This window comes from Zosterops lateralis, assembly GCF_965231275.1.
Source record: "Zosterops lateralis genome assembly, chromosome: 2".
Lineage (NCBI taxonomy): Eukaryota > Metazoa > Chordata > Aves > Passeriformes > Zosteropidae > Zosterops > Zosterops lateralis.
This window is the reverse complement of record NC_139763.1, coordinates 88,100,785-88,115,459: the sequence shown is the minus strand read 5'-3', so window position 1 is coordinate 88,115,459 and position 14,675 is coordinate 88,100,785. Positions and strand designations below refer to the sequence as shown.

Sequence of the window (14,675 nt, the reverse complement as noted above, 5' to 3'; positions counted from 1 at the left end):
ACCTGTTCTTATCTCCAACAAGAGCAGTGAAGACAGCAGCAAGAGATACCATAAAAGTAAGCTTTATCACACCATGAAGCTGCGTATATATAGCTTATATATAAGCTTATATATAATTATATATTAAGATTAGTTCAGTAGCATGCTCAACTCTGAGACCCATCTCATGGATAGCCCCCTGAAAAAGACACCTTTGTGCTTTGTGAATGCCGAAACCTTCAAGCCGATTTTCCTAAATACAACCGCTCAAGGCAACCAAGAGCACCAGCCTGGGAACCCCTGAGAGAAGGGAATTCCCTCAGAGCATGGTTTGGGGCCCAGGGCTGTGCTGTGGCCCCTCTCTGTCCTTACCATACATCTTGCCCTCGTCGGACAGGATGATCTTGCGGCGGCCGCATGGCGGGTAGATGGCTAACGCTTCCTGGAAGCTCTGCTCGATGTCCGGGCTCCACACGCCCTCGGCGTCATTGTCGATGGGTTTGTCCAAGGCCTCGCTGCCCCCCGAGTCGTTGCTCCCCTCAGGGGAGGTGGGAGAACTCCACTCGTTGGAGGTAATGGTGCCAGCTAGAAATTCCAAGGTGCCACGCGGAGGAGCAGACTCAGAACCTGCAACGGCAAAGAACATCCCGCTGGGATGGTTAGGAACCCTCCTCGCTGGGAAAAGGCAGATACTAGAGCAAAAAAAAGTGTAAAAAAATCTTAGTTAGGAGGGGGTTTACTTCAAGTTTATCTTAAATGATAACTCAGCCACATGTTGGGTTTTTATTTATGTTGAGATGAAAACACATTCTACAAATCCCTCTGATAAACAGCCTGCTCCAATCTCTTTGGTTCATTAACTCTGTCACTTCCCAGTTCTCAGAGGATTCTTCTCATGTCTTTATCTCCTTTATTTCTTTCTCCCTGGACTGCCATTATCCGTGTAACTGTTATTTAACTTTCTGAAGCACACATAGAGGGATTCAGTCTGTGTGAAAGACTATGCAAAATACAGCAGTGATGAATTATCCAGTCATCACTGAGCACTGGGGTTGAAATTTTCTTAGATACTGTTTCACTGGATCAGAGTGGTTGGTGTCACTTCTAACACTGACATTTCTTCTCAAGGATCAGCTGTGCTTTTAAAAAGCCATTCCTGGACCCAGACAGTGTAACACAGTGTCTTCCAAATCCCAGTACCATATCCTGGCAGGAGCAGAAGGCACCATGAGCACAGGGATGACAGCACCAGGTTGCAGGTCAAGAACCAAGGTGCTTAGCCTGTTTTTATGGCTCATCTTCAGAATGACTTTGGGCAAATTCCTTCAGTTTCCTCTGCCTCGCTGCCCCCTCATCACTTACTAGTCTCAGGCTATTAGATTTGCCACTGGGCAGGAGCAGAAATTGGTTTCTCATTGAACCTAAGCAAGCAGCTTAGGTAGTTTCTTGGAAACTACAATTATAGTCTCCTTATAAATGCCTACAGGAGAGGCTGAAGCCTTTGAGTGGAGCTGCTGAAACACTCATTGAGAAATTGACTTCAGACCACACAGACACTTGTAGTCAACCAGGCAGGAGACAAATGGTTTCTAAAGACACAGATCATTCTTCTGCCTTAATCCCAAAGCTGTTTGTTTATCATTTTAATAGCTTTGTTATCTGGGCCACAAAGAATGTTCACAGGACAGCATTTGAGAATCCAGCCAGAGTTCAAAACTCCCCTCTCTATCACCACATCGAGCTGGGTAGCAAGAAAAATCAGAATAAGGACTTTTTTCCAAGAGCAACATAATCATCAAACCTGCACTGAACATGAGTCAGGAGAGAGGTCTGACATGACAACTCTCTAGCTCAGAAATATCACAGTGAAAATGTAAAGGGGAACAGAGGAGAAATTTGGGGGGGTGAAATTTGGGAGAAAATTGTTAAAAACTAGTTATAAAAGAAGTATGTACAGTTATGCCAAGCCCTAGGTGATTTAGGGGGAAAGCAGTCCATTCATTCAACCTCAGAACTTCAAAAATTCAGGGCTCATAGCTCCAGAAACTTTTCTGACAAACTTTTGAGTCTTTTTTTAGTTTCTTATCTCTTTGAGTTTTGCATTTTTAAAATCTTCTCCAAGACCATGATGACCAGATTTTTTTTTAAATAAAAGCTGAAATTCTTCAAGAACTTTAACATTTCCAAACCTGAAATTGTAAAGATATGACAACATTGGCTCTCAGAAGGTTTTGCTTCTCCTTAATAACTTTTGACAGCAGCAGATACATATTTTACATCTCCAAAACCCACCAAAGGTAAGGAAACAAACAAGTAAGATCATACTGTGCCTCTGACTAATTTCAATGTAGACTAAATAAATAAAACAAATAATGTGCAGCCTTTTAATAAATGGTTCACAAAGACATTTAGAAAACCCAGTATATGACTTATTTCCTGTGAGAGTATTTGAAACACACAGATCACTGGAATGGCCCACCACTGCCCATCCATCCACTTCAGCACCTACATGAGATTATTTTCACCCTCTTAATCCACGGTGTACAGTTTCAGAGCTTTAATGAACATGGAAAGAAATAATAAAATGGGAGGTGGGAGGGGCAGAAAGGGAAACTCACACTTGGCTTTTATCCACTGGGACAGACATCCCACGCGCCCTGTGAATGGCACCAAAGCCGGCAATGTGACTTTAAGAGACCCTGAAATGAAGGGTAACAGTTGCTTCCTTTGCCAAACATTCCCCTTTTCACTGGCAGATGCTAACAAAAAATTACATGGCTATTTAAGAGACTGTCCAGCTGGGGAATCAGTGTAGAGGTGTAAGCTTTCCACAGGGAGACACTGACCAGGAAAGAGAAATTACCTGTTCCAAATCTCCCTTTCATAATTCCCCAAGCACCCCTAGTCCCTGGAGGCTCAGCAGACCCTCCATAATTAACACACATTAAAACAGCCACAAACACAAAGCCCAGGCTGCTTTTAACTTGTGATGACAGGCTGAAAAACAGAGGGTTCAGAAGGAAACCCAAGGTATGACAGCAAGTGGATTCATCATCCCACCTGCACTGGGAGCTGCAAATCTCACACGAGCCAGGAGGCTTCACACCAAGTGAAAGCATCTCCAACTGCTCAACTACAGGACTCCCAAAGCCACAGTCACTGGAAGCTACAGCTCTGCTGTCAAGCCAAATCTCCCTAGCAATGCACACAGGCAAAGTCATCTCCCAGGGAATGAAGGACCACCATGACCATAAAAAGCATCTGCTTTGAATCCAGTTATTTTCATCTCCTTAGTGTCCATGCTGACACAGGGGAATACCTAGAAGATGATTTCATCGTGGCACATTCTTAAGTTGAAACTAAATAAATCTATCTGAAGCATAACTCTCCTCCCCCTACAACACTCACACCCTGGGAGCTGTTGCCTGATCATTTCGTATTTTACAAGGCTTGGCACCTGCACTAAGTGCTTCTGGTGACACAGGAAAATCTGGGTCTGTTCTAGTCCAAGCTCCAGAAAAACTGGAGGAGAAAACATGTCCTATTCAGTGCAGTGTCAACTCTCCAGACTCTGTTCTCCAAACCTTAAAGAAAAGTTGCACCAACTTGAGCAGATGTCATTTGTACACTAAGTCCACAAAGCAAGAGACAGAATATGTGAACTTTCTCTCACGCTGGTGTGAATCAAGGGAGATGTGGAACATAATAGCAGTGACAGAAGAAATTATATAAATCTTGTGAAAGAAGAAATTATATAAATCTTGAAGTGACCAGACGCATTTTTTTAATGCTTCTTACTTTTCGTGCCTTGCCCAGCAACATTAGTTTTATCTCAAGCTACAGCTAGGTCAGCACGCACCAAAATATGCTACTGTGATCAATCCTGACTTTTCTACGCTTTGGGTCCTGATTCTGCTTTCCCTTCTTGGTACTAAAGCTATTCCTGATTGATGACAAAAAATGGGGAACCATGCAGACTATAAAATCAAGGATGTTTGACCACCTCCAGCTAAAACCTCTGTAATTACTCAGATTACAGAGCACACTAACAAAAATTTTCCTTCTGTTTTATAACTTGTGAAAAAATTCCATAGAAATGGCCATGGAAATCCTTATAACTCTATTCTATGCCTTTAGATCACTAAGATGCCAAAGGCTTAAAAAGCTAGCAAAGTTCTCTTAAATGATGTTGCTTAACTAGTAAGCTCCACGTGCAGTCCCAGGCAATGCTCTGTGCCAGAAGCAATAGAATAATTCAGGGAGTCCTGGCTGACTGCTATCTGATCTGTTGGTCTCTGCTTTGGCTGAACACTGTCAAGCCCTCTGTTTCCTGCACTGTTGATCTGACCTCGGTGGTGGCCAAGATGACCACTCATTAAACTAAGCAAAGCTAACTAAAAAGAAGCTGGGGGCTAAACCCTGTGGTAAATGACTTTATTAGAATGGCAAATTGGAAAATTGGCAGTAGAATCACTTCCCATTGAATGAGCAATCAGGTGAAAAACAGGATTTTTCAGAAGGAAGAGAACGTTAAATGTCTTATTTATAAGAAAAGTTTCAATAATATTCATTAGTAACTTCTGTAAAAAAAATGCAAATGCTTCAGTGAGCATCTACTTTCCATTTGTTTCTGTCTTCCATTCGATAGTAACCACATGCATACAGCCTGGTAACTTTAATGGTAATTTGTATTACTGAATGTTCTAATATTACACTAAATATTTTAGTACTTGTTAAGTATTATTTTTTTTAAGTTCTGCCTGTGGAAGAGTTTGTAATCACAAAGCTTTCTTCTGACATGGAGGGAACTTGATTCTGAAAGCACTAAACAGACATCCCAGCTATGCTCAGACAATTCCTTTCCCATCTGAATTCCCTCACCAGGCACAGTTATTATGAACAGAGTAGTCAGAGGATGTGGTCCCATATTCATAATAGCAAGTTTTGCCAGAGGTGACAGGGCTTGGGGTTTGTTCCCTTGGGATTCCCTCAGCCTGAACTTCTGCCCCACTCCTTGGTTTTTGTACTTCTGCAATTGTACCTTACAGTTTTCTTTATTCTGATCTCACTCTTATTTTACTGAGAGATGATTCACTAACTTTCTTTGTAGGGTCCAGTCATGGGATCTCTCCCAGGTTCAAAGACACAAGACCCCTCAGAGCACATCCACCTCCTCACCACAGTATCTCTTATCTTTCTTCTTAATGTTTCCCTCTGTACAAATACTGTCTCTTACTCACTCTTGTTCTCTGTTTTTCTTTCTGCCATGGTCATTTCTTAATGAGTCACTCACAAAGCAAAACCGTGGAGAAAACACAAAAATCTTTCAGCTCCAGCAGCTTTGGCTTAAGTGTTCCAATTCTGATAATTTCAACACTAACTCTCTTTCCTTTCACACACGGTATCTCATTGAGATTCAGAGATCCTGCAGGGCCAGACAGCTGCCAAGAGCCCTTCAGCAGGATCTCATTGACAGGGAGCACATCTTTAAACAGACTCCATAGTCTGACACATCTGCTTTCTAATATTAATCCCTCAGTCATCACTGTTGGTAACAGCTCCCTCTTAAGTGTTTGTGGCAGCTGCTTGACACAAAATCGTACTTTCCTGAGGACCCGAAAAATTGCAGCCAGCTGCCTCCAGTTGTTCAGTTTTCTTAGAGCTGCTCTGTCCAAGAGACTCCCCCCCAGTCCACGGGCACCCCTTTCCCTGCTGGAATGGAGCAGAGTCCCCATGCACTCCCCAGTGCCAGGCAGGAGCCCGTGCCAGCACAGCCCTGCGTGGTCCAACAGCCGCTCCCCAGCCCTAAGAAAGTCTCTCTGTTCTACCAAGAACATCTCCTCACCCTCGGCCTCATTCCCTGGAACTGCAGGCTGTGCTGGCAGGGATTGCTTCACCTTACAGGTACTCCTTGGTGTCATCGAAGTGCAAACAAACCCAAACAATTCAGGTATTCACTACCTTGGTAATGTGAGCCAAGTGCTGCTACTGCAGAGGATGAGAACCACAATATTTTCATATCTGATCAGCAGTCAGAGAATTAAAAAAAAAAAAAAAAAAAAAAAAAGAGAGAAAAAAAAATCACTTCAGCCATAACAGATGATAATCCTACTGCTCAAGCTATAGAGTTTATATATATATATAAAACAATAAGAAAACCTGTAAACAGGAGCAACCAGCCACTTACTCCCACGTAGAACACCGAGCAAATGAATTTACACAACACGGTGATACAAAGAAATTTGGGCTTAGGGAAGCAACAGTCTGGAATACTAAGAAACCTATTGCTCAAGGTGCAAGATGGAAGATAGCATTCAAACTTACCAGAGGAAGAAGACTGGGAAATTCTATGGGACACTACAATAGCTTAATTCCTCTGAAAGAGAAAAATGAGTGCAATCAGTAGATGAGTAGCTCCCAAACGGTGCAACTCAAAGACTGCAGGAAAAACAAACTGGAAAGGGAAAAGGTGGGAAAGCAGGTACTCAACGATAAATAAGATTTGCTAAAGCTTGCAGACAAAAATCATGAACATGTTTATAGGGTCTCTACAGAACACAATAAAGATGCAACTGCAGCAAGACCAGCTGGCACTGAGCTGTACCTAGGAAGGTACAGCACTTTTGCAGCACCAGACAGCAACCAGCTCCTCAGGCTCCTTAGGAGCTGCACTCCCATCATTAAAGCAACCCGGAGACAGGGGAGATGGGTGGGCCTCCTGAGAGGGCTTAGCCCAAACACCCCAGAACAGCTTAGCCGGGGGCTGAGCCTGGCTGTCATCTCACTTTTTGCCCTGGGCCTCCTGCAATCCTGAGTAATGCTGCCTATTCCCCGTGAATAGCCCAATCCACCCAAGGCAGCAGAGTCCTATGGCTGCATAATCCCATGAATAAAACCAGTTAAGGTAAGTGTTTCTGGCTGTAGAGGACGTAAAGGCTCTTAACCAGCAGCAGTACCCGGCAAGGAGGAAAGAAGATTTGCCTCTGTATTGAGCAAGGTAATACACTCATTACATCCACAGGCTGCACGGGAGATTTTTGTCTGTCTCAACACTGAATGAGACCGGTTTACAAAGGAACAAACGCTACCAGCCTCAGATCATATCCAACAGGAGGCTGGGCTCCAGCTGAATGCTTGTCACACTGCCTAACACAGAACCAACCTTGGTTTGTTTGCTGCACCGAAACTGCCCGCAGCAGCTGCTGCTCAAAAGGCACCTGACTTCCCCAGCAAAGCAAAACAACTCCTAAATGATTGCAGTAGCTCTGGCTGAAACAGAGAGAGGATGTAGCGTCCAGCAGGGTGATATAAATCAAAGCAAGGAGAGAGGAGAACTTGTATCAGTGCAGCCCTGGATAATGCAGTCAAACAGGATGTGATGAGATAAGGCTGTGTGTGGCCTTGCACACCATCCAACCAGTTACATTTGAGATAAAGGAAACAGAGCACAGAGCCTTGCTGCCCTAAGGAGGGGAGAGAAAAAAACCCACAACCCAACAACAAGACCCAAAGGCCAGCTGTGATCCCACTAGCCTAGGGGTGGGTGGCCAGCTTGGGGATCCATCCTGAGCAATGGGCAGCCCATGCCCAGCTCCCACCTACAGGCCACATCACAAGGCCACCAGCCTGAGGCTGACAAAATGACCACCGGGTGATTTATGTCTCAGCTGGGAGAGAAAAACGAGCCAGCAAGGGCAGCCGAGATTGACACGGCCAGGTTGTGCTGGGATTGAGCCACGCACTGGGCTGGCCCCAGCTCTCAAAGGAACAGTGGAATTCCTGGGGAGTCACTGTTATCTCCCATGTGGGAACTGTTCCCAGAGCTCCCATTCTCCCTGACTTTCCAAGACATGTGGCATGTGTTTCACAGCTTCCCAAACAGATGAAGGTTGTGGCAGGGTGAAAATGGTTAGTCACCCTCGTGCTAGAAGCAGCAGTCACCAGAGTCATTCTCCCTGGAGCTGGTTAGAAAGCAAGGAACCAGGAGGGAGTCAAATAATCACATCCCTTTTCTATCACTGAACCACTGGTAGTGTCAGCTCACACAGGAAAATTGTAACTGTCCCTTTATGTACAGACAAATGTAGATATTGACTGATTAAAATTACTTGAGAAATACCAAACCAAGCTAGAGACAGAAATAAATTGAGCTGAGCATTTTCCCAAAGCATATTATTCACTTAATTATTAAAGGATAGGGAATCTTCAATAGCAACCTAACAAAACCTTGCTCCTAAACTTGCCAAAATTCAGTTGTCCTGGAAATCTCACCAATGGGCTCAAAAGCCCCCATTTTCCTATGGAAAAAAATATTGCATGAAGATGTAAGTGAACCACCCAATGGAAAAACCAGAATTAGGTTAAAATCTAGACAAGAACTTCAAGACAAGAAAAGGTTAACTTTAAAAGTGATTTGCAATTGCAAGTGGTAACTTCAGAAGGGCTCATGTTTAAGACTGTCTGGAACTAGAGTATTTTTTAAGGGTTTGCTGACAAGTAACACGAAGCTGAGAGTCATAATGGCCACTTTACGATATCAAAATCAAATTCTCATTTACTAATCCTGCCTTCTGCCCATGACATCTTTCAGTCTCTTGTCTAGGACTCAAAGATAGGTGTTCCAGCAAAGCCTCACAACTGTGACACACTTAGCTTCCCATGACACTAATGGCAGAACGGAACATGAGCTCAGACAAGAGACAGATGTTTGCAATGCAGCGAAGATGTTTAGCTCCAAAACTATAGAGAGTGATCACACAACCCACGAATGCAGTCAAATTCCCCCTTCTGTGGTGCTTGCAGGTGTTCTGTGTTGTGGGCATGACCTGTCTGGCCAGGACTAAGCCCTCTACTAAAGGCTCAAGACAAATGCAACAGGTATATAAAATGGGACCAGTGCTCAGTGCCCTTTTGACTTTTCCTCCTTCAGTCAACCAATTACACATGTGCTTTGATTTTAGCAGTAGTCAGGCATGAGCTTAAAGGGGTTTGATGCTTGTCATAGGACAATGCCCTAATAAAGAATAGCCATGATGAAACACCTGCATCACAGGAATGAACCCTACCCGTGTATACCAACCCAGCTGCACTCTCCTGGGGTATTCAGACACCACCCCAGATCAGTTTTGGGAGTACACACTCCTTCTGGATCGTGCAGCAGGTCAACATTCTCTGCTTACACATTCAGTTCTTAAGGCTGACACTGGAGAAAGTCAACCTTTCTGTAAAACAGTGTGAAACTTCCAAGCAAACACACACCAGGCATTTTTGCCAGATTCCAGTGCTCCTACCAGTTTGATACATGAGACAGTAAAATCACCCTCAACTCCAGTGTAATTCTGAGTTCAGAACTCTTTCCTCTCTCTGTGACATAAACATGCCATGATCTCCAACCTGCTGAACATAGAGTGATTTCACAGAAAGCAAACGAAAATAATGAGAATCTGTAATTACAACCCCAATCTTTAAACAGGAATCAGTCAAAAAAGTGAAAAACTGAAAAACAAACTTGTCCCCAGATATTACAGGAAAGCATGAACCTTCTGATTTATCTCTTTGCCCTTCCAGACCCTTCTCGCCAGGAAGGTCAGCAGGTTATATACCTTCTGCTGGATTAATCTACAGGAGAACAAGGGCAGCTAGCCGAGCAAAACCAGATTCTTAAAGGGATACAGCCAACCACAGACTCTGCTACACTTTTTAAAGCATGTTCTTACAAATAAAACCTGTGACCAGAAGCAGTGGAAAAAAAATGCTGCTACTCCATTTTTCAGTTTGCATACTGGCTGGAAAGAAGCAGAGATTTACATGTTCCACCTGCACAAGTGAGAGGGGCAGAGAAATAAATAGAATTTTATTATTTTATTTTTTTAAAGATAATTCAAAGAGCAGTGAATGTGCTTGGATATAATCTTCTTACACAAACCTCTCTTTTACACCTTTTTTTTTCCCCCTAAGCTGACAAGACTTTCAAACCAAAAGATCTGCCCAAGTCCTGCTAGTTTGGTACAAATGAGCTTTATTTCAATGAGCTACAGAGATGTGTGATCAGGTAAAATGAACTTAGGACGCATTAATAGATCCTCCCTTTCCCTTTCAGTATACACCTGCTCCATGTTCTCTTGACATTTCCTCCTTAGCTCAAGCACTCCAGGCTACAAGAGATTACACTTTGCCTGGACATCTGTCATTAGTAGTTACCATACTGTTGGAAAGGAGGCACTTTGAGGGTTATGCTGATTTATTTTCTCTTTGGCAATAGCAAAGCAGACCTTTTGAAGGCTTGCACCCTCAGAAATGTCTCAGAAATACAGAAGTGTAAAACACCTACCCTTTGGCAATCCCATTCTAACAAAGGTAAGAACAAGGTAATTATAAAGCTACAAGAGAACAGAAAAACAGAGCCAGTGACTCAGCCAGTAGCACCAGGAACTGGAAAACCTGCCCCTCCCTAGCAGGAAAACGTCTAATTCATATGGTGTTAAAAACAAAGGGGAGTGACTGCATCATCTCCAGAAAAAGGAGGACCTAAGCAACAGGAACAATAAAACCAAAAAACTACCAAGCCCTCCCCCTATCCCCCAAAAAACCCAAAAACTCAAAACACCACCTCCTACCCCTAAAAAACTCTCTAATAATCTAGTCTTAGATCTTGTCATGAGCTCCATGCATGCCAGCTCATGGCTTTTTTTTACAAGGCTTTACAAAGGAACACACCGGGCATTTATTTGGCGTGGCTGTTGGCAGAAGCTGGAGAGAGAGGAGCATCCATTACTGTAAATCCAAATAAACTTGATTGCTCCTCAAAGGAAGATAGAAATGCTGCAAAAGTAGAGAATGAAAAGAATCGTGTGCACAGTGAAGAAAGTTTAGATTTAAAATAGCATTTGTTACTTTCTACAGAAATCACAGCTAAAAATTACTTCAGATTGGCTTTGGAGAGCACTAATCATATTATTAGAAAATTAACTAATGGCTTTAAACTATGCATAATGATGTATATGATACACAAGCAGATCCAACAGATACAGGGGGCATCTACTGGGTTGGGTTGGGATCTTTGCTAGTCCAGTTGTCTTTCACATCTTAATTAAAGATCTCAGACTGACTCAAGGTAACGTTAATGAAACTTGCAGGTTGAAACTTACAGAATGAAGTTTACAAACACCAGCGGGTCGAAAAGAAAACGAAAGAAGCAAGGGAGAGAAATAGGACTATGTAAAAAGTAATGCAAAGAAAACCCAGAGATAAAATCGAGGACAAAAAGCCCTGCTAGAAGCAGGAGCTAAAAGGAGGCAAGAGTGAGAACGCTCAACAAATGAGAGTTGTCTGCAAAGCAAAGGCTTCTGCTGCAAAATGACCAATGTGACTTTAATCTGCCTGGGCTCAGATATCACTTCAGGCAATGAAAAGAGATGAATCACTCCAACTCGTGGAATATTTGATCCTATTCTGACAAAGAAAGGCAGATAAACTGAAGAAAGTGAAACAAATAAAAATCCTCCAATAATTAGACCTAGCAAATTGAAAATTATTATTATTATTATACCCTCATTAGTAGCTTATAAGAAATTAGAAGATGCAAATGCAGAGAGAAATAATAACCAATCACTTCAGTGAAATACACACCAAGGCAAAAACTGCTGCAGTAGAGTAAGAAAACTTTTCTGATGTATACTGGGTGATGAAAAACTCTCCCAAGAAAACTTTTACATAGCACAGGGGAGTGGGAGGGGAGAACCAAACCAAAACCCAAACCTAACAAATGAACAAAAGACAATAATGAGCTACTGGGAAAGTATAATAGGTTATACTAAAGGTTATACTAAATTTTCACGTTCTTAAGATACAGTCGTCGTCAGATAAAACAAAACCGTTTTGCTCTCACAGGAGCTACTGTAGACATGGTCCAAGGAACTACTCAAGGTGGGAGAAAATGGCAATGTTGTTAGGAAAATGTGCCCATTCTTCACCTCCTAGTCTTTGTACCTCCTCCTCCAGACACACCAGCACATGAGTAACTTATGTTTATCACACCACATCTGATTAACTTGACCGGAGAACCAACAGATGTGGCCGAAAACACAGACGTGGCTGAAAACGAACTTGCTAAAATCGAGTGATACTTTTCCTCTGGATCAGCTCCGGGGCAGTGAACAGCAGTGCCAGTGTCCCTGCCAGTGACAAAGCACAGAGATGTGACAGGTAAGGAAATGGGCACTCTGGGGCCCTGGGGACAGGTCTGCAGCAGTGCCAGCCTCAGCTCTTTGGGGACCCACCCCTGGGCTTACACTGGGATGGAACCAAGAACTGCAAGATACAGAAAAGGACACATAATACCAAGGAAGGACAGCTGTGAATTGCAAGCAGAGATGAAAGCTGCATCTCTCAGAAACTTTTCAGCAACCCTCTTAAAACTCTACTTACTCTACTTGAAATCTCTGAAACTGATACCTGAGTAAGAAAACCAACAACTGTGATTTTATGTAAGCCACAGACAAGAGAGGGTGCCACGAACCCCTTTTTCTCTTTAAAGCTTAGCAGTACTGTTTTCATTTTCCCACAGGTTATCATTTTCCCACAGGTGTGCTTTAATACAACAGCATTGAAATGCTTATCACAATAACAGCCTAAAATACTTCAAAACCATTGGTAGCATTAATTTAAAAATCCAAAAGAAGGGGCAGGGTCCAAGACAGCGGAGAAATTCCTGCTAACCATTCTCATGCACATCTATTTGCTTCCAGGATCATCTCCAAGAGGAGGCAAACAATGGGCTGATAGCCCAGTTTAGAGATTGATAAGGTTGTTGCATGCTCCAGTTTGAGGGAGCCATTCACCCTGGGATTTAGGAAAACCTGAAAAAGGTGACTGCACCCACTGCAAAAAAAAACCTGGAAAAGGTAACTGCACCCACTGCAAAAAAACCTGAAAAGGTGACTGGCTGTCCTTCACTCTGGCAACCCAAGTTCCAGAGAAAACCCGAGTCCCTCAGCATCCAGCAGCCCTAATAAAGAAGCCTCTCTGTATTCAGTACAGGACCATCCCAGGCTCTTCTGACATGAGAACAAGCCAGCGAAACCAAAAGGCTTTAATTGCACAGGTGACTGTCCGGCAGCATCAGCCCAGCCCCAGCACTCGCTACATCCCCACTCTGTTTTCTTTCCCCCTTGTTCTGCTCCTCTCGCCCCTCCCCGTGACTCCCTGCCCTGTCCTGCTGCCCATTTCCTTCTGCGGGAGAACAATAAAACCTCTCTCATCTACCCGGACAGATGGACAGACAGGTGAAGGAGTGCTCTGCTCACTCTGCACACAGACAGACAGACAGACAGACACGGCAGTCGGGTCCTGGGATTGCCCACCTGTCCCCTGTAATAGTTATTTTCAGTTATTAAGAGAAAAATAAAACCAATCCCAATCCCTGCTCAACCTCCCTGCACTTCCAAAGTGTTTTGCGTTGTTTATTTGTAGAGGAGTCGCAGAACTCAACTCTTAAGGTTAGAAAGTAACATGCGTGTAACTCCAGGTTAAACAAAAACAAAGTTGGTAATTAATTGTGGTTAGCTCTGAGGTTTTGTTTTTGTTCGGTTTTTTTTTTTAACATTTATGATCGTTTATTATAAAATACTTTCTAGAAGTCCTTAAAACATGTAGAGTTACACTTTTCTGCAAAAACAGCCCTATCTTTAGCATCCCTTGCAAGAAACTGTTTAAACGGAATTATCTGGGTAAGATAAAAGATTACTCCGGAAAGCTTTCTGTTTGGTTTTTTTGTGTGTGTGCTTGGTTTGTTTGGGGTTTCTTTAATCTTTTCCTGTGGCATGCCACCAACACTCAACCCTTAACTTCAGAATAACTGAACTGGGAAACCACTGAACTGGGAAACAACAGAACTGCCCTGCAACAACCTACGGATCTTCTTATAGAAAGGCTTCCTTATGATTTGTTTGTTTGTTCTCTTTTTCCCCCCAAAATCATCTTCCATAATTTACATCAAAATTTACTACATTAAGTACTGCTCCTCCTTTCCACCCTCCCCAAGAGCATCTCTACGAACCGTGTAGGAACCTGGTTTGTTGTTTTTTGTTGTTTTTTTTCCCCCTCCCCATTAACGCTGCTGTTTTCAGCGACCGAGTTCCCGGAGTGGCAGCACCGGGAGCCCTTTCCCGGCGGGGGAAGCGGCCGGAGGCTCCATTGAGGATGTTCCCATCGCTTCCTTTGTACGCCCGAGCCTCGCCTGTGGCACCCCAGCGGCTCCTCGCCCCCTCTCCCAGCCCGTCTCCCTTCCCAAAGCCACCGCGGGCCGGCGCGTCCCGACCTGAGCGAGGCGAGAGCGGCCGCAGTTCCTCGGGGGCGGCGGGGACCGGCTTCAAATCCTCCTTCAGCTCCAGGACTTTCTGCAGAGAGAGCGCTGTGAGTGCGCTGCCCCTCGGCGCTGCCCAGCCCGGCCCGCAGGGGAGGGAGCGGGGGCTGGGACAGGGGACGGCCGGATCAGGATCAGCCTCTCCTCCCGCTCCGCATCGCCGACAAGAAAAAAAGTTGGCGAGGGGTGGGCCCGAGGGGCTCCCCCTGGCCGGTGCCGCGGCGGCGGGGAGAGGGAACAATGCCGGGCTGGGATGGGACGGGATGGGGTGGGATGGGAGCACAAAGCGCACACTCACCTGGCAGCGCGGCCGGAGAGCCCGGGCGGCGGCGGG

At 44.2% G+C, this 14,675-nt stretch overlaps 1 protein-coding gene and 1 long non-coding RNA gene across 2 annotated transcripts in view; both read right to left on the bottom strand.

Annotated features, from left to right (window-relative positions):
- The window catches only part of TEAD4 (TEA domain transcription factor 4), a 37,058-nt gene extending 36,597 nt beyond the window's left edge, over positions 1 to 461 (bottom strand). The window contains exon 1 of the mRNA XM_083885185.1: positions 352 to 461. Coding sequence (XP_083741311.1) covers positions 352 to 358 — 7 coding nt within the window. The 5' untranslated portion in view covers positions 359 to 461. The remainder of the gene's footprint in view (positions 1 to 351) is intronic.
- A 35-nt stretch (positions 462 to 496) lies between these two features.
- Positions 497 to 14,675, bottom strand: LOC310924082. Its single transcript, XR_014592741.1, has 4 exons — positions 14,640 to 14,675; positions 14,297 to 14,375; positions 6,304 to 6,355; positions 497 to 606 (listed from the first exon to the last, which is right to left on the bottom strand). It is a non-coding gene; the product is annotated as an uncharacterized lncRNA (long non-coding RNA).